At 43.3% G+C, this 27238-nt stretch overlaps 1 protein-coding gene across 4 annotated transcripts in view; it reads left to right on the top strand.

Moving 5' to 3' along the window:
• The window catches only part of PRR5L (proline rich 5 like), a 41263-nt gene extending 15042 nt beyond the window's left edge, over nt 1-26221 (top strand). For 3 of the 4 annotated variants that reach the window (XM_085062658.1, XM_085062657.1, XM_085062655.1), the window contains exons 4-9: nt 3369-3417; nt 11404-11461; nt 14410-14501; nt 17794-17934; nt 19568-19694; nt 23332-26221. In XM_085062658.1, coding sequence (XP_084918784.1) covers nt 3369-3417; nt 11404-11461; nt 14410-14501; nt 17794-17934; nt 19568-19694; nt 23332-23663 — 799 coding nt within the window. In that variant the 3' untranslated portion in view covers nt 23664-26221. Of the gene's footprint in view, nt 1-3294; nt 3418-11403; nt 11462-14409; nt 14502-17793; nt 17935-19567; nt 19695-23331 lie in introns of all 4 variants that reach the window. The other variant, XM_085062659.1, reaches the window with a different exon arrangement.
• The last annotated feature ends 1017 nt before the right edge of the window (nt 26222-27238 follow it).

The raw sequence follows: 27238 nt of genomic DNA, 5'->3' as shown, positions 1-27238 counted from the left end.
AGAACTGTGGAGTGTTTAAAGCAAACCACAGCATTTCATTTAAAAGTTTAATCTTCTCATGATAATTGCAGAGCAAAACCTGAAAATATGAACCCTAAAGATAAAAAATTTAAAAGCCTAGCTAACGTTTTCTGTCACTGATACTAGTGATAGTTAGAAGTATCATTTTCTTTTAAAAGCAGGTTTCGTGATTATCTGTGGTTTTATTCTGATTAGCTGGAAAGTTTGATTTGCAATAGATAGGACTGTAGAGTAGATAAAGAACATTTTATTCTTGCCTTGGTTCCAAGTGTTGCTAAGAGGAGTATTGTCAGGGCTCATAGATGTAGGTTTCTCTGCTTCTCTTTTTACCATTGCATCCACGTTAATTTGTCAAGAGTGCTGTCATACATGTCTCCAATGCTTCTTTTAAATGCCCTCCCCTTATCCCTATTGCATTTTTTTTCTGAGCTCCATGATTCAAATGGCAATTTGAGCTAACCATGTACTAAACAGCAGTCTAAACTACTCCTTTCCCTACTTTCAAAATAGATGCAGCTATGAGGGCCAGAGACTCTGTCCAATTTGGTCTAGTCCCAAACCAGAAAAGTTTAATATTCCTTTTGAGAGTTGAGCAAGGGCAGCATCTTGTGCTTTAACGATATTTTAGTGTGTTCAGGTCAGAAGTCTTCAAGTTATGTTTAAGTACTTGAAGCAGTCTTAATTCTCCATGGGATGAGTATTTGTGGACGTGAAAATAAAAACAGATGTCATAAGGCTTGGGAAATACCTTAAGCCCCAGCTTGTTAGCAGACCTGGGGAGTGGCTTTGGGCTTTGAGACTCGCCTGCCTGGCTGTTGCCCGGCAGTGGCTGCATCCTGCTTTCACCTGCAGTGCAAGCAAATGCTCCTTCCCACCCTTCCAGGGAGGCAGTACACTGGGCAGAATTGCTGTGGGGTCGGGCTTGGCCCCAGTGGCTGGACCATGCTCTGTTCATGTTGGTTACTGAAGTGAATGCAGATTGTCAAGAGCCAGGTGAAGAACAGGAAATCCTTTATGAGCTGTGTATGCTTTGAGAGCAGTGCTGATGGTGGGAGGGGAAATGCCCTCTTCCCCAGACATGCACTGCCAAGCTGTACTTGAAAGCACTCACCTTGAATTACATGATTAATGTTCCTGCAGGTGCCCTGAGCATTGGTTACATCTCCAAATGTCACTCTTTAAATAGACCATTTCACATCCAAGTAGCTCATTAATGCCCATTTAAGGAGCAAAGGACAGGCCTTTGCATGTGTGTTTGTATGAACACCTGCAGCCTCACACCTGTGGTTCTTGATGTAGCTCCCAGCACAGGGTGAGCTCTGTGTGCACAAGGTGAATCTCTAGCTTGACACTGGAAAAAAGCCAGAGCTCTCAGACACACAACTCCTGTGTGCCTTTTGGTTGAGCTGGTGCGTTTTCCTTGCTCGTAGTTCTCCACTTGGCTCCAGGGTTGTAGTAGTTAGCAAATGCAGTAAGAGACTCTCGGGTTCTGCACAATGCTTAGGCCTTTGGCAGAGGGAAACATGGGACAGTTTTAAAGGAGGATGGTAATGACAGGACTGGGAGATGAGGAGGTGGTAATATTTTGCTCTGGATTGCTGCCACCAAGTTTTTATCTTGCTTTGATTCCATACCATCTCCCTGGCTTTTTTTTTTTTTTTTTTTTTTTCTGCTCTGAAAGTCAGTTGTCTAAGCAAGAGGAAATGTAAGAAATGCCTTCAGGAGATGGAATTTCTGAAAACAGGAGGTGACCTGGCCATGCTTAGGAAGAGGAGGAGGAGACTCCTCCTTTGTTTTTTTCTGAGGTGCAAGCCTCTGGTTGCTGGTCTTACCTGCATGAAGCCAAATCCTGCAGGGCTTGTCAGTTAGCTGGTGGAGAGCCTGCTGGATTTGGCTGAAACCAATGGAAAAGCTTCTGGCCAATGGGCCCCCAAAGTCTTACCTGATTTATTGATCTCATAGAAAGAGAAATGTGCTTTGATTTGGGTGGGTGAACATAAGTACTCTGAGAGAGAAAAAGGAAAGCAAAGTTGGCTTGCAAATATATGTAGAAGCACTGCAAAATGGTTAAGGAGGGAAGGTTGCTGTCAAATTTGACTTTGAGCAGAGATTAGGTAAAGTGATGTAGTTTCTTGGTAAAATCCCAGCCCAAGAACTGCATGGTCCCTGATTGAAATGCTATTTTCAAGCAGTCTTGGCTATACTTTGTGTTGGTAAAAAGCAAAACTCTTAGAAAATAAAAGAAAATGCAGTGTTTGGCTCTGGAAAGTGTTGGGCAACTTTTAAATTTTAGGCAGAATTTAATGCTACAGTATGGCTAGCACAGGTTTTTCCCATGAGAAATTTTCTTGTGTTTTATAAATAAAGATAAAGTTTGGATGTTGTTGGAACAGTGTCCCAGAACTTGAACAGTGCAGGCCTGGCCAATCAGGCCTGGGGGAAGGCTTCTGACTGACCAATCTGGGTGACTTTTGAGAACTCTATATATGTGATGAAATCAAAACAATAAAGGTCATTCCTTCTTGCCACTGAGAACTGATGCATTCATTACTCTGCTAGCTGCTCAACAGCGACACTACAGAATTTGTTCTCAGTCACTGAAAGCTGAAAGTGCAAATGCACTGAACAATATAAGTTGTTTTTTCATGCTTCTTCTGATGTAAAAAAATCCTGATTCTTACATTTTTTTGAAATACAAATATGTATTACAGTTTAAATTTTTTATCCCAGCCTGATTTAAAAGCCAACAGTTTTTATCAGTAATACTTCTTCAGAGTGGCTTTTGCCTATATATGTTTAAAACACCTGTTTTTAAATTTCTAGAATTTCTTCTCTGGAATATATGCCTTTTAATTTTTTTGAAATGTGGTAGTTAAATGACACTACAGCTTCTGCTTCATTTCTCCTCTCCTTCTCCTCACCTACTTCCAAGAGAAAAGGAAGTGCAATATTAGGGTGCTATGCTATTTTCAGTGACATGAAAGGTATTTTTTTTTAAAGAAAAAAGCAGAAAATATTATGGATTTCAGTCTAAATAACTTTGAATAGAAAGCTGGGGAGAAAATTTATTCACGGGGTTTTTTTTTTTTTTTGCTTATTCTAGGTATATGGTTTATAATTAGAAGACTACAGAGAAACTGTTTAATTCCTTTATAATTTGGGAATAGCCTTTGTGGGCATTTGTAAAATATATACCTAACTGTGAGAGAACTCTAACAGTGGCCAAAATGACCCATTCACATACATTCCTGTATCTTTTGGTATGACTGGTAGTAAAGTGCAGATATGCCTGTAAGAAATGACCAGCAGTGGCTGCTACTTCATGGCTCCATTCCTTCTGTCTACAGACGGCTGCTGAAGAGTGAACTTGGATCCTTCATCACAGATTACTTTCAGGTATTGCATGACTTGCTTGCTTTACTTTGAAGTTTGCTCTCTTCAGCTTTTTTACCCTACAACAAAATTAGGATCCCTTTTTACATGCATGTGGCCTACAAGTTTTGGTTTTGTTTTGCTATGGAAGATGATGGAGGTACTGGACTTTTCAAATGTGGGCCATATAGCCTTGGAAGTAATTATTTTTATTGATGTATGTGCCGAATTAAGGGTACTCTTCCTTTGCACTTAAGAAAGGCTGCCAATGCCTGTCACAATCGAGGAGGAATTCACTTGAACTTTTAAAAGAAGATGGGATACCTTTTCTTCAGTATAGGGAATTCAAAAGTAGGTTTTCTGCAACAGGGGCCAGCAAAGGGGAAGAGAAGAGAAGAGTTAAGGGCTGCCTGGAGGCAGGAGGGGGCAAAGAGAATGAGGTTTCTATCAGCAGGAAATCAACTTAGGTGCTGTTTGCCTTTTAGTCCCACAAACATCAATGCAGCTTCTGAAAAAGGAAAATGTGAAGAATGAGGGAAGACTTGAATAATCACAAATGTGAATAAATGTTGCTGCCTTTTACTGATACTGTCCAGGTAGACAGAGGTTCACATGTAACCACATGAAAGCCTACTGGATGATTTTTAGAAGGCACTGATAGTTTCCAGTGTTTTAATTTGTTCAGTGTAGTGTTGATTAAAAAAGAAAAAAAAAAAGAGGGGCTTCTGGAAACAAAGTTTTTTTTTCCCGTTGAGTAAGAGAGAGAGAGAGAGAGAGAATTTCTGTACTTTCTGAAGCAGCTGATGCCGCTGAGTGCGTGCTAACAGCTTAAAAGAGGAAAAAGAAGACTAGTGTTGTTTCCTATCAGATTGCATGATTTATTAGATTACATGATTTTAAAAAATTCCCCTGCTGTGCTATCGAGTGAGAAGAAAACTCCTGCCCCAGGGGTAGTTGTTTCACTTCCTCAGCCCCTCTCTGCACAAGTTGTTTACTGCACAGAGGCAGCTGCTGGTGTCGCATGGAGGACATTTCCTAGACCCTGAGTGGGGTGGCAGCCCCCAGCACTCACATTTAATTTCTGGAGTATTTTTGCTCAGTGTCAAAAGGAGTAACTTTGCATCTGTCAGCCTGAGGTAAAACTCATAGTGCAGGCAAGTTGTGAGACAAATTGTGAGATAAAGGCTATTGTCAGAAGTGAGATTTTTTCCCTCTGTAAGCTAAGATGCAGACTTATTTCTGATTTAAGACTAACAGCATATGGCCATGTGAAAAGCTACTACTCCCTCCTGAATGTTTTTGCTCAAAAATCCTAGGGCCATGGAGCGGGGAAAAACTGTTCACATGCCAAAGAAGGGCTGACAACATTATTTAATTTGTCTGTGGGTTCTGTTTCACTGCTGATGCCAGCTGATTTATGGTAGTATTGCTGCCACCAAGATGAGCGGAGTTGAATCAAGCTGCTGATTGGGCTGAAAAATAACCTTGAAAGCAAAAAAACAAAGTTTCCAACTACTTCCTTTGACGTGTTGTGGTCATCACCTCTGACATGGGGGAGGTGCTGGGAGTGGGTCACCAGGATGCAGAGTGGAGTGGAAGTGCATCTTTTGGCAGTGGTTTCCTCTGACATCTGTTAAAGCCCACTAAATGCTATCCCAAGAACCAAGTTTTCCGTCCTCTTGCATTGAAATGGACCCTGAAGAATATTCTCTCTGTGTAGCCAAGCAGTTTTAAATATCCTAGCAGCAATTAGAGCAACTAACCAGATCATGTAATATTTAGATGTGATAAACTGACTTGACTGTTTTCCATTTCTTATGCCATGGCACTTATAACAGGAGCCACTAAGTGCATGTTTAAAATCACATTTGTTTTGAGAGTTCAGGATTTTACATTATGTAAATTTTATACACTCACACATACGCATTTTTTGTAACCATTGAGTATTTAAGACTAAAATGGAACAGAGCTTTTATAGTGAGACAAAGCTACCTTTGTGATCAACTTGACTTGATTACTCACAAGTCCTTTTCATCAGCACTCATGCAAATTAACAGTTTTTAGCTCCTGAAATTGCTAAAGGAATGTTTAGGAAATGATTGGAGTTTATGCAGTCTCTTTCTGCTACCAAGCCATCATAGTACCAGCGTTAATGAATCTATTTTGTCTTTGAAAGAGAAATATAATTCCTGTCAGAGCTGCAGTGCAAACTCAGATGTTTCATTCTGAAGGAGAGTTGTGTTTATAAATCCGCTGCTTTAGCAATCCTGCTGTATATACAATCCATCTCCTTGGATTGAAGCCTGAGTGTAAATGCCAGATAGTTGGGACTTGTAGTGTTTGCTGCAGATCTGCCTTAAAGCAGTGCTTCATGCTCCAGGTTTTTCAGTACTGACTTTGCTCACAAACTGATTCGAGAGTTTGCTGCTGCTGAAAAGGGGCACCTTGTAGCCACCTCTCTGCTCAATAATCCAGCAGGGCACCACTTGCCCTCACTGCTGGGTTAGTTTGCTGGTGGTCAGCTGAACTGCAATAAGTGGAAATCTTACGACTGTGGAAGGTAAGAGGCTGGGATTTGGAGGAACAGGGTATACAGGTAATTGTAACTTCTGTGGTGCAGCTGTGTGATTTTTCAGATATGCTCCCTTTGTTTTCCTGCTATCTGACCTTTGTGGAGAAAAATTTTTAAATATAAAACTAGCAAGTGTTGATAAATTGATGCATTTTCTGCCTGACTCTGCAAAGCTGAAACAAAATCTTTGGAAAGGATGAACTGTGTCTTTTTACTCTCTGTGAGTTTGTTAATCTTGAAACTCATGGGGGGCAAAATGGAAATGCATTTGTGCATATTAACTCCAAACTGTCTCCTCCCAAGGCAGAGAGACCTGATCCCTTCCCAGGCACTGTAACCTCTCCCTGAACTGCAAATGCAGAAAGGCAAATGCCCAGAGCTGATGCCTGATGTCCACTCCCCACACTGGCAGAGCTGGTAGGTGAAGAATGGCAAGTGGACTGTGTGTCCTCATGTCATCCAGTGAGATCTTTGATGTCTTAAAACCAGAAGCAAAGCTGTTACATAATTTCCATCCTACTGCAGTGGAGAGCCCCTGGAGGTGTCAAGTCCTGACTCAGAATTAGACCCAGCTTTCTGTGTGTATGCAAAGCTGCTGAAACTGCGGTGTGCAAGCTTGCACGGTGCTGTGGTGTCAAGCAAAGTCCAGGTAGCAAGAGGATAATGGATAGTTGAAAAGTAAGCAGTGTCAGCGATGAGGCAAGCCTGGATCCAAACCAAAATTGATTTTATCCTCTCCCTTTAGAGCAGTCACAAGGTACTGGTGAACCTTCCTGTGGTCAGAGTCCCTCTTGCTGTAGGTTTCCCAGCTGTGCAAGGTGGCTGCAGTGGTAGGGGCAAGCATGCACTCCTCCCTCTCCTGTGGCACCGTAAAGCTTTTGTTTAGGTCCCCACTGCATGTTTTTCTGGGACTCCAGCCTGGAGAGATGACTCCAGCAGCTCTTGTGATGCTTGCTCGCTCCTTTGAAAGGCTGCTTTGTAAAGCCTAGCTAACAGCTGAAAAGGCCATGTGGCTGCTTAGTCAAAGAGAAAAATACAGGGGGTGTGAGGCATCTTTCCTTGATGCCAGGTTTCTGTGTCTACCTGTTTCACAGCAAGGCAAAGAAATAGTTGTGTAGCCTATTGGAGTGATGGTTACTGCTGGATGCAGGCAGCATGAGCTCTTCTCTGGCCAAGTGCTCTCGTGCCTGCTGCCAGGGGCTGCAGCAGCTCAGCTGCTGCACAAGGAACAAAATTCACACTTGTGTGATTTGCAGATCTCAGCTGTGTGTCTGCAATACTCTTTTGGGTCAAGCTGGTCTTTATTATTGTATTTGTCTCCTCATTGGCTGGGAACCTCTGCTGGTGCAGGTCTGGTAATTATTTCTGCTTCATCTGGCACATTCTAGAGCAGCTTTCATGGAGCAGCTCCAGAACTCCATGGCAACTGCCCAGCTCTGTTATCACGGACAGGGTTCAGCAGTTCAGCACTGCTCTCGAGCAGAGGACCTAGTCCTGGGTGGCAGCAGAGACACCTCCTTTCAGGCTCTGCTTACATGAGCTATACATGTGTGTGAATCCCTCCAAATGGTGCCTGGTTGCTCCTGCTCAAAGTGTGGTGTGGTCGGTGGCCTGGCTGAGCAGGACTCCCACCTGGAGCAGTGACTCACCAGTGCAGAGTCAGGGGACCTGGCTGTGGGATTTTCCCAGAGCTGCTGCCTGCCTGGTTGTGGTCTAGATCATAGCAGTGTTGCCTACTTGGTCTGCCTGGTCTGCTCTCCTTCTTACTCTCCCTGCCTCTCTTTCATCCCACGAAGTGGGCTTGCTTTTATCTGTTGTGAGCAAAGCCAGCTCTAGAAAGTGTCATTTTTAGGATGTGATTTCATATTTCTCTTGCAATTTCTCCTCTGTGTAGGATCGAAGTAATCTCTCTGCTTCTGTCAGTATTTCCCCTCTTGTAAGAGAAAAAGAAAGGGTGGGGGTGGGGGATGCTCTAGGTATGAGATGCTGCAACTCACGCAAGTTTTTGTTTTGTAAAACACTGCCAAGAATTAGGTAGGTGTTTGTGTGCAGCTGGCAATAACTTCATAGAAAATACTCACCAAGTAAGTTTGGGTGATGCTTTTTTTCTCAAATTAAGGTCAGATTATCCACAAAGCAGTGGCTATGTGCTTGTAGAGCCTGTAAAAGTATGGTTTAGCACTAGAACACAAAGCCTTGGTTAGAAAAGGAGGCTGCATTTAAGAAACGCTGTAGTGGACTGAGGAAAAACTGATTTCACCCAGCAAAATGAGGTCAATTATTTTGAGTATATTCTGGATTGGTTTACTTCTGTTTCAAGCTTATGTTGTTTGATGAACTAGTGTTAACTTGCTAATTTGAAGGTGGCTTTTAAAAGTCATGCTGGCCATGTTTGGCTTGGAGACATGAACAGAGAGCAAAATTTGTCCATAATTAAATGGGTGTTTGTGCAAACATTTTTCCCTCAAAGATAATGGCTTGTGTTTTATTAGCAGGAGAATTGATTAGTACCTTGCTATACTGCAGACATGGCTTTCAGATAAGATGTGAAGTTGCCTTTGATGGCTTGAGCCTCTGTGACGTTTTCTGTCGAGTTGCTGCCAAAGCTACTTAGCTGTTTTTCACCACCCTTCTGCTTGAACGTAGTACCCACAGCAGAGCAAGCTGTGCTGGTGGCAGGGCTGCCACCACCAAATCCTTCCTGTTGGTTGTGTCCAGAGGCTGTCACCACACCCATGCTGCTGACAGCGAGCTTCTGACAGGCAGCATCTAATGTGCCTCAGGCAAAGTCAGATGGGTACCATTTTGCCCAGGGTGTAGTGGGAGCATGCACAGGCCAGGGCCTCTGTGGCCCTCGTTGGGAATGCCCAGCTCCTGACAAGGTGGAGGGAAGATGGGGAGAAGGTACTTGGCACTGCTGGTTTGAGAGAGGAGCCCCAGCTGCAGTGCTGGGGGAAGGTTTCACCTCCTAGAGAGATGGTGGGACTGGAGCTGCTCCATGGGGCAGGAATGGAGAAACTTGTGTCAATTTCTCTGACAGGGAAGGAAATGAGGAAAGTATCCGTGTCAGAAGAAAAGGAAGGAATTACCAGGAAGGTCTGTATGTTTTATAAGGGTGGTATGTGCCTGCCTTCAAATTAATTTTTTTTATCCCCAATGATTTGAGCATGGTTTACTTTAAAGAGTAGCAAACACGCGTTGCGGGAGGATCTTTGCTGAGGAACTAATGAAAAGTGATTAAAGACGGGATTTGAAGCTAAAATTAAACCTGAGGGCATTTGAAAATTTACTTAAGAGTTTTCTCTTAGCTGTCCTTCTTAGTGGTGTATCTGAGAGAGCTAATTTAGTTTTCTGCACTGAGAAAAGAGGTCAACCTGTGAGATTTCACAAGGTCACTTCTATCTGCTGCAAAACATCTTTCTGCGAATTTCTCCACTGGACGTATGTATGATAACATGGGGTGTTAACGTGGGACTTTGTTTCTCTGCACAGCAGAGTAGCTAAGAGTAAGGGCAGGTTTGCACCCCCTACAATGTGCTTATAGCATCCCATGGTGTCCCAACAGCAGGGTGAGGAAATCACCCCGGGGAGCCAGGAAAAGCTCATTTGGGGAGGGGAGGGAATAACTTCTCCCCCCCCAGAGCTCTCAGTTCATCTGTAACTGCAAACAGATGGAAGGTGGCAGCTGAACTTTCTCACATAAGTGTACCCTTGAAGCTTACTTGGTGTGAGTCTTTATCTGGTCTTGCTTCAAATAGAAGATTTATTTTTCCTCTTAGCTCTGTGCCCCTGGGTTGCCGCTGGCAAGCAGGGATGCAGCAGCAAAATGGGACTTGTAATCCAGACAAGGTCTGATACAGACCTCCTCTGTGGTTGCATTGAGTAGCTTCTATTGATTTGTCAGCAGATCCTGCAGGGTTTGTTAATGACAATTTGTCTGTCTGGCTTGTTCTAAGGGATTAATGTTAGGATTGAATAAATTTCTAAGCCTGTGATTTCTTGCCGAAAAGATGGAGAAGTAACATTTCCAGATATTTTTAGATGGGGAGAAGGGAAATTAAGTGTGGTTGATTTTATTTATTTTTTTAAGTCTCTTTGACAGGAAAAGGGAAAATCTGAGAGGAAAAGTGAAAAGTCTTTACCAACTACACGGACTTAATCTCTTTTTTAAGGAAATCTTTAGAGTAAGATTATACAATCTGTTAGCACATGGAATTACTATAATGCATTCACAGGAGCATTATAAATTCTTAACTACAGGGTAGTGATTAAGATACCTGATTTTTAATAGATACAACTGTGCTGCCCATTAATGTGTATAAATGTGTAATTTGGTTGCTGACAGCTGTAAAAGAAAAACAAAAATCACTGGAAGTAGAAAATATCAATAATACTAACTTTTAGGCAAAGTGTCTGGAAAATTGTATCCACAGTGCTCAGGAAGCATATGTAAAACAAAATCCAATGTTCTAGTGCAGATAGAAAAGGAATTAATATTTCTTGAGAGAAACACAAGAAAATAAGCATCACAACCTCATATGTGTATGTGTATATTCCTTTTTATTATGAAGTAGTTTAAAATAATACAGTATTAAAGACCAGCTATGAATTTCTCCTGCAGTATATGAGAAGTAATCGCCTTGAGCTACAGGTTGAAAAAGAAAGAAATTAATTACTTTTATTAATAAACTGAAAGCATTTGGAAGGATGCAGTACCTTCCTCTGCAATTCCCAAAACTTTTCAGAATAACTCATTCACCTAGAGCTGTTGGGAGAACAAAAGGGTAGGTGTTTTTTCACTGTTCTTATGTTTGGGAAAGAGGGAACAAAAAGCTAATTAGGTTTTTAGATGTCCTGAATTGCAAACAGGCATATTGATAACTAGATCTGTCTGGGCCACAAGAGTTAAGTTTATCTAGAATGACCAGGTCCTGCCAGTTCACCTGCAGCTTGGCACTGCATACTGAGATGATCCAGCTACTCAGTGCAAAAGAAATGTCCTCGTGGAAAGACAATAGGTAGGAATGGAAAAGTAGATATGAGGGAACTGAACTTGGTCTACTGTGCAGTTAGGCCAGCAGTAAGTGCAAAAAGAAGAGAGGGGAATGTTTTTGTAGCATTTGACTCTTTGATCACCTCCATCATGTAATTGAGGTATAGCTTATGTGGCTGCACTGTTATGGTAAGGACCATTTATTTTCTTGACTCCCTCCCTGTGACCCTTCTCATGTCTGGGAGATGTTTTAACTGCTGTGTCTGTTGCATTCTCATGTCTAGCACTCGCTCACACTGAGATCAGTTCTAGAAGAAGTTACTGCAATGTGACTAATCTTCAGATAAATGCATGCAAAGTGGATGGCATCTGACAAAAAGGTATTCTTACATGTTTATTTTAAATAAAGAAAAGGCAAATGCATGTCTTTCTTTTCTCTTGGCAGAACCAGCTCCTTGCAAAAGGCTTGCTGTTTTTGGAGGAGAAGGTCAAGCTGTGTGAAGGTAAGTGTAGTAGGAAACCTGTTTTGAAAGGGAGCTGTGCTTTGATGTTTGGTCAGACGAGATGATTTGCATGTCTGGAAAGCATAGATCCCTTTCTGGTGCTATCTTAGGATGTCACACAAGCCCTGGGGAGCCCTTGTGAGGCTGAAGAGAGGGTGGGCTATTTGAACAGCCACAGAGCCACAATGCTCCCACTTGCCATAACTGCATCACAAAAGCAGGAATGTGAGTCTTGTGGGACAGCTGAACCTGGGCTCAATGCAGTTCTGGTCTGGACACGGATCCTGTTGCAAAACTGCTTGGAACTGCCTTCTGCTTTTTATTCCTCAATATGATTTGCAGCTTGATGGCTTTGTAAGTACATGCTTTTGAGAGCTATCACACTTCGTGTAAATTTAAAGAAAAAGGAGTCCTTTGGGTGAGAGTGAAATCTTTCAGAGAAGAAGTTGATCCCACATGGTGCTCAAACTGCAGTCTGTGGACCAAGGTGAGTGTGGTGTGGCCACTGTGTTAGACATGTGGCAAGTTGGTCATATTTAGTAACTGTTTGCTCAAGCAAAGCCAACACATCTTTATTCAAAACCAAGCTGCTGTTTGGTTTGACCCAGTTTTGTAGCCTGCAGGGAAGATCTCTTGCTAATCCCCAGTGTGTTGTATGTGGGTCATTAAATGCCAATAGATGATTAAAATCTCACGTCATTGCTGGTTCTGGATTCCTCTGCACGATTCTTCACCAAGTGACTTCACCCAGCTGGCAGGCTGTAGGATTTGGGCCCCAGAGGATTTAAGGGGTTGCCAGCCTCCTGCTTGGTGTGTGCTTCTTTGGCATTGGCCCTGTGAGGGAGGAGAAAAAGGCAGACCTCCTGCATTTTCCAAAATGTGGGTACCTGCCCTGCCACTGCCAGCTCTTCAGATGAACGCTGCACAGCTTACCGGAGGCTTTGGTTTCTGTATTCATATAAAGCTATTCCACTATCTGCTTTAGCATTGTGAAAATTGAGTTTGAGTCTGTAATAAGCTAAGAGCTGCCCAAGAGTATTTTGCAGATGCTCAGGTAGTTTGGGTCAGATGAAGTTTCTCAGGCAGATAGCAAAACCCTGCATGCCTCATTTTTCTGTCCCTAGTTTGAAGTAACACTGGAGCCACTCTGCTTGTGCAAGCTGGCATCACTGCAGGAGATGACTCACGGGCACCTCTCTTTCATAATGTGTAGGCTTAGTGCAGATTTTGTGGTCACAGCAATGAGGATTTCTTGTACATGCTTCTTGGTGAGCTCTGTCTTCCTGGAAAACACATACTGCCCCAGCACTTAGACACAGAGTGTCTGCAGGGCACGGCAATGTTTTATCTGTGTCTATTTCTCAATCACAGCCTCTTACTTTAACGTGATTTTTCTTTATACAGTCCATCAGGATTTATGATTCAAGGATTTCAATGCCTGCAGGATTTATGATTTCTTGAAGAAACAAACCATTCCTGCTTCCCCTTAAGAAGGAGAAGTGACCTCTGACATTTCATTCTGTCTCCACACAACAAAGCAATGCAGTCCTGGGGAGGACGCAGAGGAGGGGGAAAATTTAAACATTCAATTAGTCTGCTTCCTGTTGTCCTTTTTGCTTACACTTGGCTGTTGCTTGTAATGGGTAGCTGTTCGGGGGTGTTGGGTATTTTTTGTCTGCCTGCAGTTCCAGTTTTGAAGCCAGAATCATACCTGACACAGTGAAGCATCTCTTTGAACCTTTCTGTGGTTGTTAGTGGGCTGGCCCTCTGCTCAAAGGGAAATGTCTGCAGGATCTAGTCGTGCTGGCTCTGTGCTCTCTGGCTGTGTCCTAAGCAGCACACCCCATGGGCATGCACAGTGAAAGCCTCTGTGGAGGTCTGCAGATGAGGAAAGCACTTCAGTACAGAGTGATGAGGCTTTTCTGAGCTGCAATTTTGTATGTATTCCAGTTCCTCATGTAGGGCCTTTAGTCACCTTGAGGCTGAGCCTTCAAACCTGTCTTGAGTGGCTGTCTTCCTTTACTGCTCTTTGAGTCTTGAGCGCTTGTGAGCTCCAGCTGGGGCTCTGTGGGAAGTATCCTGGAAAATTCTGTAGTCAGAAACTTGTGGTTCTAAACCTGAGTCTGTATTTTCACCTGAGATTTCCAGGGATACATCTAAAACTTGAAATAAACATTGCAAACTTTTAGCTAAAAAATTTAGAGGCTTTGGGTCCAAATGCTGAGGAGTACACAGCTCTGTTAGTCAAACCTATGAGCATAATTTGATCACAGTTGTATTCCTGTTATGGGAATCCCAAAATGCATAACTTAGTCTGCCTTCATTTTAAGTACCCAGTTACACTTGAGGGTGTTTGTTCGAGTTGGAGTCACATAAGGGGTGACCACAAGTGGATTTCATTTGGGAACCTTCACAAGTGCTGTATTTGTCATTTATGGCTTTGTCAGGATTCCTGACAGGTACCTGACTGCTGCTTGGTACTGGGTGGATGCTGGAGGAGGCTCAGCTCTTCTGAATGTTTCCCGACTCAGTTGCAGGATGATGTGGTGGATCAGCTGTTGCTGGCTGTGCCCTGCTGGTCTTCTGATTCAGCTGTTTATGTGTGGCTTCTCTCCTGCTAGTCAAGCATGTGAACTGTGAGCTGTGCAACTGCACAATCCTCTGCTGTGGAGTTAAAGCCACCAGTTGAAGAGGAGCTTCATTCCTTTGTTGGAATTGGTCTCATGTTTTGCACAGAACTGTTGTCTTTGCACTGACAGAAATTTGTGGTCACAGCCTTGTGTCTCTATCACTTTAGGTGAAGCTTAGTTGTGGGATGTATAGTTTTGGGCAGAAACTGCGGAAGGGAAGTCTCTCTTATTTGGGGGAATTAAAGAGTGCTTGGAAAATCCAACTTGCTTTTAGTGTCCCTATTGCTAAAGCTCTTGCTCCCAATCTCTGTTTCGTAGGTGAGGATCGCATTGATGTCCTGTCTGAAATCTGGGATCACTATTTTACAGAGACTCTTCCTACACTCCAAGCAATATTCTACCCGGTCCAGGTAATCTTATTTACAATTCAGTCAGATGAAGCAATGTAACTGCAGTGCCTGCTAATGGCAAGTGGAAACTTTTCTGCCAGCAGCACTGTTTGGCCAGTGGCTAAATACATGTCAAAACCTTTAAATTAAATCTGGGAGGAAGTAGTGTTTATCCAAGTATTAACTGTAAGAAGGACTGCTAAAATCTACTGGACAAGATGGTGTTTTGGGCTGAATGTATTACCAACTGTCTACTCTCTGTAGACAGTTAGCTAAGCTTGCACACTGAAACTGTTGGACTATACCTTGTCTAGACTGAAGCTCTGGGCTATATGTATTTATAGTTCTTCTTTTTAAGTAGCTGGGGCTGTTGGTGCAGACGGCAACACTGACAACTTGTCTTAGAGGTATAAGTCTGAATATTAGATCAGGAGAAAGTGTGTTTTTACTCACCCTAATGACTTTTGAAGGGCTTGTATCCCATTTGTACCTTTAGGAAATCCTCAGTTGGGTTTTTTTAAGCTTTAGTAAGGGGACATGTGAGTATATGGGTAGGGGATGAATGAACACTTCATGTAAGACCTTTTTACCCTGGGTATTTTGAAAGCTGAGTATCCCTCAGAAGTGTTGAGATGTATCATTTTTTAATGTAGTTTTAGTCAGGGTTTCCATACGAGCAGTCTAATTACCTCCCCAGCCTATTTTGAACTTTTCTGCCATCAGAGGAAAAGAAAAATGTACCTCATGTGGAGAATGACGTTCTTGTAAATGCTAGCCTCCTCCCCTTGACTTTTGCCTTTTCCAGAAGACATTATTTCCAGAGCCTTTTAAAATTATTTTTCCCTTGTATTGTTTGAAAGGCAGCAGGTAAAGCTCAAAGCTTGCCCTTTTCCTCTAATCCTATTAAAGTTGGCATTTTCTAGAAGAGAAAGGACTTCTGCAAAGATAGACACTAACCTTTCTACTGTGTTTCTTTTTGTTCTTTCCTTGCTGCAGATGCTTAAAGGTAGGTGTTTGACAGGTAAAACTGTGCAACTATAATACCCTCCCTTTCTCTCCTTTTGCAGCTAACTCTTAGTGAGGCAGTGACCTATTTAAGCAGGGGGTTGACTGCACTGCAGCTACCTGTGTACTGTGGCAGCAGTTGAGCTGTGTGTCATACCCATTGATGCTAATAATTCTGACACTTAGGAGAAAAATCTACTCCCCTGCTATTGAATGTTTTTGATGAGAAACGGGACAGAAATCACAGCACTGGGGGTACAGCTTTTAGAAGTAACTTGGTTATAGTGGTGTAAGTGCGACTATGGGACATTGAGATTCTTTGAAAGCATAATTTTTTTGCTGTGCTTGTCACAATCTCTGAGTCACTCAAAATATATCATCAGAGCTGTAAAGTTTGGGAAATATTTCCACTTTCTGGATGAGGAACTGAAAGGTAACGGACAGGATATTTAAAACTTTGTAGGCACCTAAGTACTACACAAATGTATGGATTAAGTTGCCTAAATACATCCAAGAATTTGACTCAGTGTAAACTGCTGTAGGCTACCACAGAGAGAATTGCTGGTGCAGCAAGAAATATAAATTGCTCTTATGCCAGGCCAGTGCCCTAATAACAAGATTGGGCTTTTCCTAGAAATAGGGAACTGTATGTAACCATTTCTACAATGTGTCACAACATGTGAGGAGAGCTCATCTAGTGAGTGTCTTCAATCACGCTGCAGTTCTTTGTACACTACTCTGGTAGGTGGGAAAGTCAGTTTGCTGTTGATTCCCCATCCTTTCCTGCAAATACCAGCAGGATTATTTAGTTGTGTTCTTCTGTGATGTCAGCAACTGCCCATTCAGAATGAAACTAAGTCAGCCACATGTGTGGCTGACATATGTTACCAAAGGTAGTAACTTGCACTAGCTTCCTATCTCAGCTAAGTTTAACCCCAAGGCTCATGACTGTTGCAGAAATATGACCTTTAAGCAGCCAAGTTGGTTAAATTGCTGTACAGAGGGGAACTATGTAAACAGGTCACTGGCTTTCGTATAGTTGCAGCTGTTGATGTGACTACTGGTGTGGAAAATAGAATAGCAAATCTTGTTTTGCTTGGCACAGAAACATGTTTGCATTTTGAAATGGGGTATTAAGTTAATGGGACTAAACTGCATGATATAAATAAAAAGTTTGCAGCTGCTGAAATACAGTTCCAAGCTAGGTACTAGTCTTTCCTACATCTTTTTTTCCTACACAGTGATGGTTTTAAACAGCAAACTGCTTTTATTATGGCCAAGCTTCCCTCCAGACTATTGGTTTTAATTCCTATTTACATGTTGATAATGCTGTTAATTATGACATGAAATCTGTTATGAATTAATGATTAACTGCTGTTAATTCCTTCCAGCTAAATATTTGCTATGTTGAGTGTATTATGGAGATCATAAAATGATCCCCAAACAGACCATGGGACAGAGAGTAACATACTGAGAAAAACGAGGCAAACTTTTCAGGCTGCAAAGTGCTGGGCAGGGTTGGGAGGAAAAGTTCTGCTGTTAGGTGCAGTGGGGAAAGAGAAAGTTGTGCAGACACTAAACACAGCAGAGGGAAAGGTGGTTACACCACAATGCCAAATGAAGTTTGACTGTGTTTACATATGCTGAGAAATATTGTATTATCTGTTAAGCCTGCTCACTTGTCGTTGATGTAAAATAGTAACTGGGAGGAACACAGAATGCCTTGCAAAGGGTATTAAAGCTGTTGCTTTTTGAAATGATGTTTGGTTCAAGTACTCTTGCTAGCTTTGTTCCAGCCCAGATCCTAAAATCTGTAATGGACTAACTTGTAGATTTTTGTCATATCAGCAAGGTCTAAAGTGCAGATATTGAGCAAAAAGAGGGTACAATGTAGATCAGAGGTTTAGTTAAGAAATATTCTGTAACAACTCTGTTCCCTACCAAACCTTCTATGGTTTCTCAGCTCCAAGTGCCAGAAGCACAAAGTTCATCCAGCCTGGGCTTTTTTATGAACAAATTGCATGACAAGTGGGTTTTATGAATACATACATAGTCATTTGGTGAACAACAGGTCCATTTCTGGTTTCACTCCAAACCTAGTGGTTCCACAGATGAGGTGATGCCCATTTCAGAATTTGTGTGAGACTGAGAGGGAAGAAATGAAAGAGTACCATGAATCCTCAACCTGAATCACTGAAGGGTGTTTTGCCACAGCAGCAATGGGCAGAATAGACCCTCCTGTCAGTGTTGGTGTGATGCTCACACATCCCTTTATCAACTCTTGATTTTGGCTTCTTTGTTTTTTTAGGGTCAGGAGTTGACTATCCGTCAGATTGCTCTTCTTGGCTTCAGAGACTTGGTCTTGCTAAAAGTAAAGTTGGAAGAAATTCTTCCCCTGGTCCAGACAAAAGTTCCAGCTTCCATTGTCCAGATGCTCTTAATTCTGCAGGTGAGGAGCCTCTGCTCTTCTTTGTCTGACTCCACTTGGATATCTTGGCCTCGTTGGACTCATACAAACAGTGGGAGAAAAGTGGGGAGGGTAGAAGGTGTGATGAAGGGGATGCGATGTGTGCTTTTTGGGAGTGGTCAGGGTTAAAATGAGAGCTGAATTTGGATGTCCTGAGCTTTCCTGGGAACAGGTAAAGATGTTGCCTTGAAAGAGCCTGGTGTTTGTGTTTTTCGTGGTACCTCTCCTCCCCATCTAGGAACAGTCTCAGGACTCTCTTTTTCACATGAATTTTCGTTTTCTATCTTCTCTGAATGCCTCTTTCTGCCCTAGTTCTCTTGGTTTCTCAGCTTTGCAAGGACTCAGCAAGTCTCTATCACAGCAGATAGTGGAATTTGAATGAATTCTGCCTTCTGGCTGCTCAACACCAGTTCCTTGGCTGGCTGGGATGCTAAGAAGTACCTTTTGGCAGCAAGCAAAATGCTATACATCTCCCAAAGGCCTCTCCCAAGAGACCCAGAGCATCTGCGATAACTATCTTCTTTATCCAGATCTCAAAGGAATACTTTCCAAGCATGCCAAATACAGCTGGGTTTAGGATTTTTTTTTTTTTTAATGTTGCCCAGCCTGAGAGTCCTGCAAAATGCCATATTAAATGTTTGGGTTCATAAAATCATCAAATGGTTTGGGTTGGAAGGGATCTTAAAGATCATCTAGTTCCAGCCCCCCCTTCCACTAGACCAGATTGCTCAGAGCCCCTTCCAGCCTTCCTCTGAACCCTGTGCAGGACTTCTCATTTGACCTTGTTGATTATCATGAGGTTTGCACAGGCCCAGTTCTCGAGCCTTTCAAAGTCCCTCTGGGTGGCATCCCTTCCCTTCAGTGTGCCAGCTGCACCACACAGCCTGCTGGCTTTTATTTCTTCTCCAATATATAATGAGTGTCTGAGAATGAAACTTTCTGAAGCATAACCAAAATTGCAAAGTGGCTAACCTGGTAGTTCTTTGAGTTCTCACTGTTCTGATGTTCCAGTGACCCAGACTGAAACAGCAGGTGATACTAAAGTGCTACCTCAATATCCCTGAAATATAATTTTAATGCAAGAATCTTGAGAGCAAAGAGGATCTCAAAGCAACACATTTGAGGAAAAAAGCTTATTGAAGCTTTGCAGGAAGTCTGAACGGTTTCTGAAATTACTGTTAAATTGGTTGGTGTTATCTACCATCTTCACAGCTGTAAGCTGAACCACAGAGGGTGCTTTGCCTGCAGTCCTGCCTAGGAAAAGAGCAGTGCTTTGCCCAAGGCATGTTAAGGCTTTTCTACAAAGAGATGTTTTCTGCTAGATCTGCCCTGGTGTAATTACATTGTTGTAGTACACTGTGCACATCCTTAGTGTGAGCACATCTTGTACCTTCCTGTCACTTGGTTAGAAAAAAGAACTGTCTGCTCAATGTCCGTAGGGCGTGACTGTGACTTGAACAAGGAAATTGACCTGAAAGGCACCCAAACCTCCATCAGCTCCAAAAGCTTCACTGATATAATTGATGGATGTTCCAGTACAGAGAAAATTGGCAGACCCTGGGCTTTAGTAAAAAACCTTTTAAGGGTAATGTTGACTTTTTTGTTTGATTTCCAGAGTGTCCATGAGCCTACTGGCCCCACTGAGCGCTACCTACAGCTGGAAGAACTGGTCAAGCAAGTGGTATCACCATTCTTAGGTTTATGTGAAGATCACAGCTCCTCTGGTAGCACCTGCTTGCTTGGTAAGACATGCCCATTGTACTGAAGCTATTACTGGGGTACACAGGTTGGGTAATGGCAGACATTTGTGCTGGAAAAGGAAGCAGTGCATGACTATGTAAGAGACAGAAAACAAAGGCTAAAACACGCTTGAGAAGCTCCTGATTGATGTTTCTGAATGTAGATTTTTGTGACAGGCTATTTCTTTTCCATGACCTAGTGAACTATTTGTGCCCCATCGCTGCACACACACCCCTATCCCCATTCACCCACATAGTCTCCCCTCTCTCTGGAGATGGACTGTCTTTTAAACCACCTGGTCCATGCCTGGTGTGCTGCTTCCACTGCAGTGTGAGATGGTACCTGGTCCTTTGCTGCCTGCTCTGTTCCTGCTTGCTAGCCTGCTTCAGCTGCTGCATCAACCAGCCTTTGCAAATAGCAAAACTGTTGCGTATTAATTTTGAGGGATGACAAGGATTTTGAATGGACACTTCCTTTCATCTGAGGATTCTGTTTATAAAACCCAAAATTCTGCGTTTAAAGTATGGATAAACATGTCTAGGTGAGAAAATGGGCACATACCTTCAGGAAGAGAGTACTTATTCTGGGAAACTTTTTTTACACGTGATCCAGGAGCTCTGCTTACACATGTGGCCAGTCAGAGGAGATTGGCTAGCTAATGGGTATAGTGTTACTGATTTGATAGTCAAGAAGATTTAAATAGAACAAGTGAAGAAAGCTCCAGTCTCCCTCTGTTTTTATAAGCTTGCTTCAATGCAAAATTGTAGCAAGAGACCTACAACCTGCCTTGTACTACACTTTGGCAGCATTTGGAAAAAGATGGTATTGTGGTAGAACTTACCAGGACCCAGACAATCTATGCATGTAGTAAACACATGGCATTGCTTTGGGAAAACTCTGGCTCAGGATTTTTGTTCTTGTGGTTGCTGGGCAATCAGATATCTTTTATGCAAGTAAACATGGTTGTACAGTTCAGTGTGGATTTGCTGATCTGATCCTCAGGCTCCATCTAGACCAAAATCCCCTGTAAAAGTTGGACTTTGACAAATTTGATTGCTTTGCTGTTTATGGACATCTGCATGCTGCTGGGATAGTTTGAAAGGTAGCTGCCTGACCTGTATTGAAGTTTCTAGCTATTCTGGATTTCTGCCAGCTGAACAAGGTTTTTGTGCCATTACAAGGCCAGTTTTTGATTATTTTTTTTTTTTAAAGTTTATACGCCCTAAAATCATTGAATTTACTTTGATTTTAGCTGTGATTTATATGTGTGTATTTTCAAGGCAGCCTTTTGCACCTGCTCCACCCTGTGCTGAGCATGATGAAAGAAGGAACTTGTATTTTCAGTATAGGACATAGACAGCAAAACACTACTTTTCTGCAAATAATCTTGGTCTTTTCAAAGTGCTGCTGTGGAAGTGGTTTCTTTTCCTTAACTTCCACTTCTAATCAAACTTCTTTCTCTTCCTCTCTCCCTCTTTCAGTCACGTTTTTGCTTTCTCAGAACCAGTTTTTTCTCTCATTGGGCAGCCTGTAATGATGATGAAGCCCAGTAGGACCCCTGTAGTAGGTTTTTGGAAGTGCTCTGTTGGCTTTGGGTGTGCTTTCATTCTCCACAGCTGCTCTGGAGGCTGAACTGCTCTCTGGACTGGAGCCTTCAGGATAAATGAGTGTTGAGAAATGTGACTTAAGGTGTTTGATCCCAGCTGTGAGTACACATAAGGCTTCAGCCTGCAAGGCTGCTGTATCTGAAGCTGATTTAAAGTGAGACAGGAGTGCAGCAAGGATAGGTGTGAAAAGGGACAGGACTACAGAGGGGAATTGTAGATGGCAGCATTCCCACCTGCTCTCGTTTAGTACCCTTCTTGCTCCACCTGTAAGGCAAATGTAAATTAGTCATAACCTGCATTGTAAGGATGGAGTGTGCCAAAGGGATCCAGCTGGCTAAGGAACAGGCTTTATACTGGGGATAGGAGAGAAGATAAAACAGCCACACATCACTGCTGATCTGAGTTTGCTTGCAAAAAAAATCCCAGAAAAACTCCTCCCAGTTTATAATCCTGGTCATAAGGCACCAAAATAGAAATAAAATTTCTACTTAAACTATGCAGGACAATTCCCTTAGGAGACTGCCTTTTTGTGGCCAAGAAAGTAAAGGGGGAAAAGTAAAGCAATAAATGCATGTTTAGACCTTAGCCTAATTTCACCTAATTTTTTTCTCAAAGTAGTCAGATCCCAATGCCCTTTAACACTCCACCTTGCTGTGGTTTGAGCTGGAGCTGAAACCTAAAGAGTATATTTGCTGTAACCAGCCTCAAAAATTATTTTTGCATACTCTTAAGCATGAAATGCACCTTTCTGAATTGATGTATTGCTGGCAGTAGCAGGGTGAAGTGTTGGCTGCTCAACCATTCCTCCCTGCAACAATATGGATTTTGTTTTTTGCTTTTCTTCCTGACACAAGCTTCCCAAACTCTTATAACCTTCAGTGACGAGTGCTTTGCTTTGCATTTTGTTACTCTTATACTCTGCTCTCTTGGTTGGAAGCCTTTTATATGGTTTAAATGCTACTGACTTTATGAAATGAGACCCTGCACTTCAGTGAAGTTTGTGAGAAACAATGAGACACACAGGGAATAGCTCTATCAGCTGCTGTGAGGATAGAGCCACAGGAGGTGTCCAACATCCCATGGCCAAGCTTGTTGGGGGTGGCAGCCAGCAGGTGAACAGTAACAGGGTCTGATTCAACCTGCTGGGGGGTGAGTTACAGTGTGCCAAGGCACAAACTCTAACCCCTGCCTTTCTTCAAGTTTTCAGGGTCAGAATTGAAATGTGCTTCATGACACTGTGCTGGGGACTGTGCCTTGGGTCTGATTTAGACCAGGCATTTTTCCTGCTTATTGTTTTTGCTGAGCAGATTGTACAGCCCACATGCATCCGTGCCCTTCCCCTTCAGCACAACTACTGCCTTTCCCTTGTGCCCCTTTTCCCCAGGCTGTTGTGGACTCTTCCTGTGCACCATTGGGTGTTTTCTGCGTCTAGCCTCCAAATCACATATGTTGCAAAGTGGATGAAATGATCTTTTTCTGGCGTGATCTTTAAAAACCACAGTGGGATAATTCCAACAGAATGTCCTTTTCCTTAGCAGATGGAGAGACAGTACAATGTAAGCTTCAGGAATTTCACATTGACAACAGCTGATGGCACCTCCTGAGAATTTTTTCAGAGAAAGGGATGGCAATTCAAGTCCCCACTGCCACTTTAGTGTCACTCATTTTCGTGAACGTGCATGTGAGAGTACCTACTTGGTCTTCACCCCTTGATAAAAGAGAAGATCACCAGGATGCTAAAGAGAGTGCCTTGGCTGCACTCATGACTTTTTGGCTCACTTCTCTCACAGGCATCAGCACCACTGCCTTACAGAAGGATGGGAGGTCTCTCCTCACTGGGATGGAGGCAGATCTCCTTTCCCAACCTCCAGCAGTATGTACTAGTGAGCTCTTGACTGTTTTCCAGCAGTAACGAGATGGGACACTGCAGCTGCACACTGAATTCTCTCTGTTCCCTGAGGCCAGCCTAGCAGTGTGGGCAATGCTTTGTTTGTGTGCTGATGACTGTTCCTGCTTCGCTTTTCTCTTCCAGAGAGGCGATACTCCAAATCCCGTCCCAAGGCCCTGACCCCACTGACAGAGCAGGAGGGTGAGGCTTACCTGGAGAAATGTGGAAGTATTCGTCGTCACACTGTTGCCAACGCTCACTCGGATATCCAGCTCCTGGCCATGGCTTCCATGATGCACACAGGAATGGTCATTGAGGAGTCAGACACTTCTGAGAAATGCCTCCTGCTGCAGCCCAGCTGCTTCAGCCACAGGCAGTGCTCCAGTGAACCCAGCATTGCCGATGGCCCGGAGGGAGTTGGGGCAGCAGCCAGCAGGCAGGACTCTGCCGAGCTGAACTGCACGTCTGTCAGCTAGGAGGAGTCTGGCTGAGGAATGGAGAACTGCGTGCACTAAGCTGGACAAAGTGGTGCATCGTCCCTGCTGGGGAAAACAGAGAAACATAGGAATTTTGCTCATGTCATTGAAATGGCCTCGAGGGTTTTTATGGCTGAGAATGCTTTCTAGATACATTCTTTCACCAGTCTGGGATCATTGTTGATGGAGGTACCAGGCTGTTCCCAAGTGACCACTGAGGGCTGCAAAGGTTTTGCTGTTGAACAGCACAGTCTGCCTTCTGTAAGCTTTCTCCCTCTACTAGTATAAACCTGTCAGCATCAGGTTTCCTTCTTTTTCTTTGGTCTGATACAGATTGAGTTCTTCCTGCTTTTCTCCATCTTTCCCAGTTGTGCTTCTTTGTCCCTGCAGTAGAGACCTCTGTGCTCAATGTTCTCTTTGCTTCTGGTGCTAGCATGGTGAATGCTGAGCACTGCATTTCTCTTTTAAAGTTGATCTCAGGGATGAAACCAATTGCATCCTGCAGAAAGATCTGCTGAGGTGGCTTGTGAGAGAAGGAGATCCTTCCCTTCACCTTCCATAGGCATGGATGAAAAGTCCAAATCAGAATAAATCAGACTTTCTTTTTTCCCAGACCGAAAGAGAACCAACTATATGTGGAGTCTGAGCTGAGTACTTCATATGTACCTTATTTGGTTCCAGTCATATCTTGGGGGTTCTGGTATAAACTGGATGCAAAGGAGGGCTGGGGTGTGTAAATTGGGTGCTAAATATAATACTGAGCATCCTGGAATTTTGCATCAGTTTGCTCTCAAAATTTCTGTGGTGATAGGACTATAATGAGAATCAAATGGGAAGGAGGTGCTGCACTTGGGGAGATGTACAGGTGCTTCTCAGCACTGGGCCATCGTGACTCCAGACTAGGAGGTGATGATCAGGATTTCATCTTTGGGCTACCCTGGTACTTTTAGCACTTGCAGATTCTGTGAGACCAAAGATAATCAGTGGAGTATGGAAAGCAGTTGTGTCTCAGTGTATTCGTGAAGTGCTCCTGACCTCCAGTGGTGTCTGACTCACTGCAGTATTGCTTTTTAGATAAAGTGAGGGCTCTTTGCAGTCTTTGGTTTTGTTTTAATTTGAAGATTAGGAGTGGGTCCAGTTTGCAGGTGTCTGTGTCAGGCACTGCAGTCTGCAGTGTCTGTTTTGTAGCATCACTTGGTACTCCAGTGCTGCTTCTGTGGGAACAGATCCAATCTGTTTGAGCTGTCCTCTGGGATACTCTGCTGATGTCTTGCTAAGCAGATTTGCAAGTGTAATTATAGGCTTAGAGGTGAACTGAAATGCTGCCTTAAATGTCAAATCCCATTACAAATATGGACACAACACAACTACCACTTGAATCTACTCCTAGTGGTACTGATTGTAAATAAATATGTCTTGACAAGGAAACAGAAGGTTAGGATGAGCCTTCAGGATGTTTTTTTGCATGCCACGACATTAACTGCGGAATTTGCCCTGCTTCTGTTGGGCATTAAACATCTTCTGCTCCACTGACTGCACTGAAAGTACAGCTCTGACCTGCCAGGATTTGGCATTAGTAGCACGTGCAGCAAAAAGAAATCAGATTATTATTTGGCAGCGAAGCTTCAGGAATACCAGCTATGAACACAAGCCACACTGCCTTGGTTCACAACGGTGTTGCTTTGTCTACTGTCATTTGCAAACGCTGAGATACTTGGAAGAGCCTCCTTTTCCCTGCCATCACCTGAGCTCTTGGCCTTTGGGGAAAGGCTGAGTGTTTGGATCACCAGTGGTGCATTCCGTGTTGAGGAACAGAGATCCAGTTGTGCTGGCTGCCTCCTCCTCCTCCCCAGAGCATCCACAGTCCAGCAGAGGCCAGGAAAATGTGCCTTTAAGCAGTGTTCCCTTCAGATGGATTATAGGATAAATTGCTCTCCTAGTCATAAATTGGACTGAGCAGGCCAACTTAGTGTCATCTGCCCCAGGGCAGCCATGGGTTGTGGTGGAGCTTCAGAATGTCTGTGGTGGCAGCCAAGCTCAGCAGCCATGCTGGTCTCACCTTGGCACAGTCCCTCCAGTGTGGGGCAGCTGATGGTGTCCTGCTCACAGTAAATCTCTGTGGCCCCTTGCTGTGATTTAAAGCCTTCTCTTAGAGGTGTGTGGGGAGGTAATCACCCTGCAGCATTTCAGTTCACTCTTTCGAATGCTTTTCTTTCTGTTTCTCCTGTAACCCATTTACTTTCTGTAAATACCCAAACCATTTGGATTAGAGAGCAGCACCCTCTTTTATGGTGAAAGTTAGAATGATTTATTTATTTCCTGACGTATTCTTGGAGCATCTCTGGGGCTAATAGGAGTTAGTCCTGGTTTTAACTTGAATTTCTTTTGTTTTACACATATGTATGATTTTAATTATTTTGGTTTTGTATCTGTTACTTTGCAAAAATTTGCACCAAGCCCTCTGAATCATGCACTTCCCCCACTGTTTTGTTTTTAAGGAGAATTAAAGCTGGTGGCTTTACTTTGTTAACTGAAGTAAACACAACTTGTTCTGTAAACCACACTGAGTGTATGGTTGTGAGCACCACATTTACAGCCACATGAGATTGCTCAAGCCTCTGCAAACACATTTCTTTTACAGACAGGGTGACCCTGAAGGTGGCTGGAGATGTGCTGTGGTGGCAGTGTGAGGCTGGCATGGCAGTGCCCTGGCAGCAGCTCTGAGGCTCTGAGGGGCAGTGCTGAGTGGCTGCTCTCCACTGAGGAAGCTTCCAGTCCCCTGGAAGCAAAGACTGTCCCCATGCCAGAGCTGTGGCATGAGAAGTGCTTGCATTTTGGATACAGGGGTCAGGTTTGGGGTTGCATTTTGGATACAGGGGTGTGATTTGGGGTTGCATTTTGAATACAGGGTGTGGTTTGGGGTTGCACTTTGCTCGCTGTGTCACACAGCTGTGACAGGGCTACAGGGTAGGTCTTTTCTACCCTCATGGTCACCAACCTGAGGAAAACACCTGGAGGAGCTGTCAGAATGGGAAGAAGGAATTTCTGTCACCACCTCCTAAGTCTGTTACTGTCTACCTCGGTAATGACCTAGACTGAGTCACTTCTCATCACACCGAACCTGTCTTCTTTTTACTTTGTCTCCTCCTTAAGGTAAGTGTTTTATTCTCTGTGTCCATATGATCCTGTCATAAACTGATTGAAGCGCCTCAGCAGAAAGCTATTCTTATTACAGCTGGCCTTTTTCCTGATACTTCCTATAGCCAAGTACATTTTTGTTGCTAGAAAGCAGAGCTGCTTCTGGCTCTAGCCAGGTGGGCAGCAACTTGGTTTATTTTATTTATTTTTTTCAATCAGAAGACTTGCAGTAGAGCTTGGTGCTGGCACTGATGACAGCAGGGTGAACACTCCAGGGTTTGGATTGCTCTTTCTTTTTAGGTCCAAATGGCAGTGGGTTCACCTGGAAGGAATGGCCTCTTGGTACTTACCACTGAGTCAGCAGACAGTGAAAATGTTTGGCTTTTACAGGCAGCCTGTGTGTCCCAGAGAGCAGAAACTGCAGATCTAGTGAGAGA

The sequence above is a fragment of the Lichenostomus cassidix genome, chromosome 5 (assembly GCF_008360975.1).
Source record: "Lichenostomus cassidix isolate B80296 chromosome 5, HeHo_3.0, whole genome shotgun sequence".
NCBI lineage: Eukaryota > Metazoa > Chordata > Aves > Passeriformes > Meliphagidae > Lichenostomus > Lichenostomus cassidix.
Note: the sequence above shows the minus strand (reverse complement) of the source record. Positions and strands in the feature narration are given on the sequence as shown.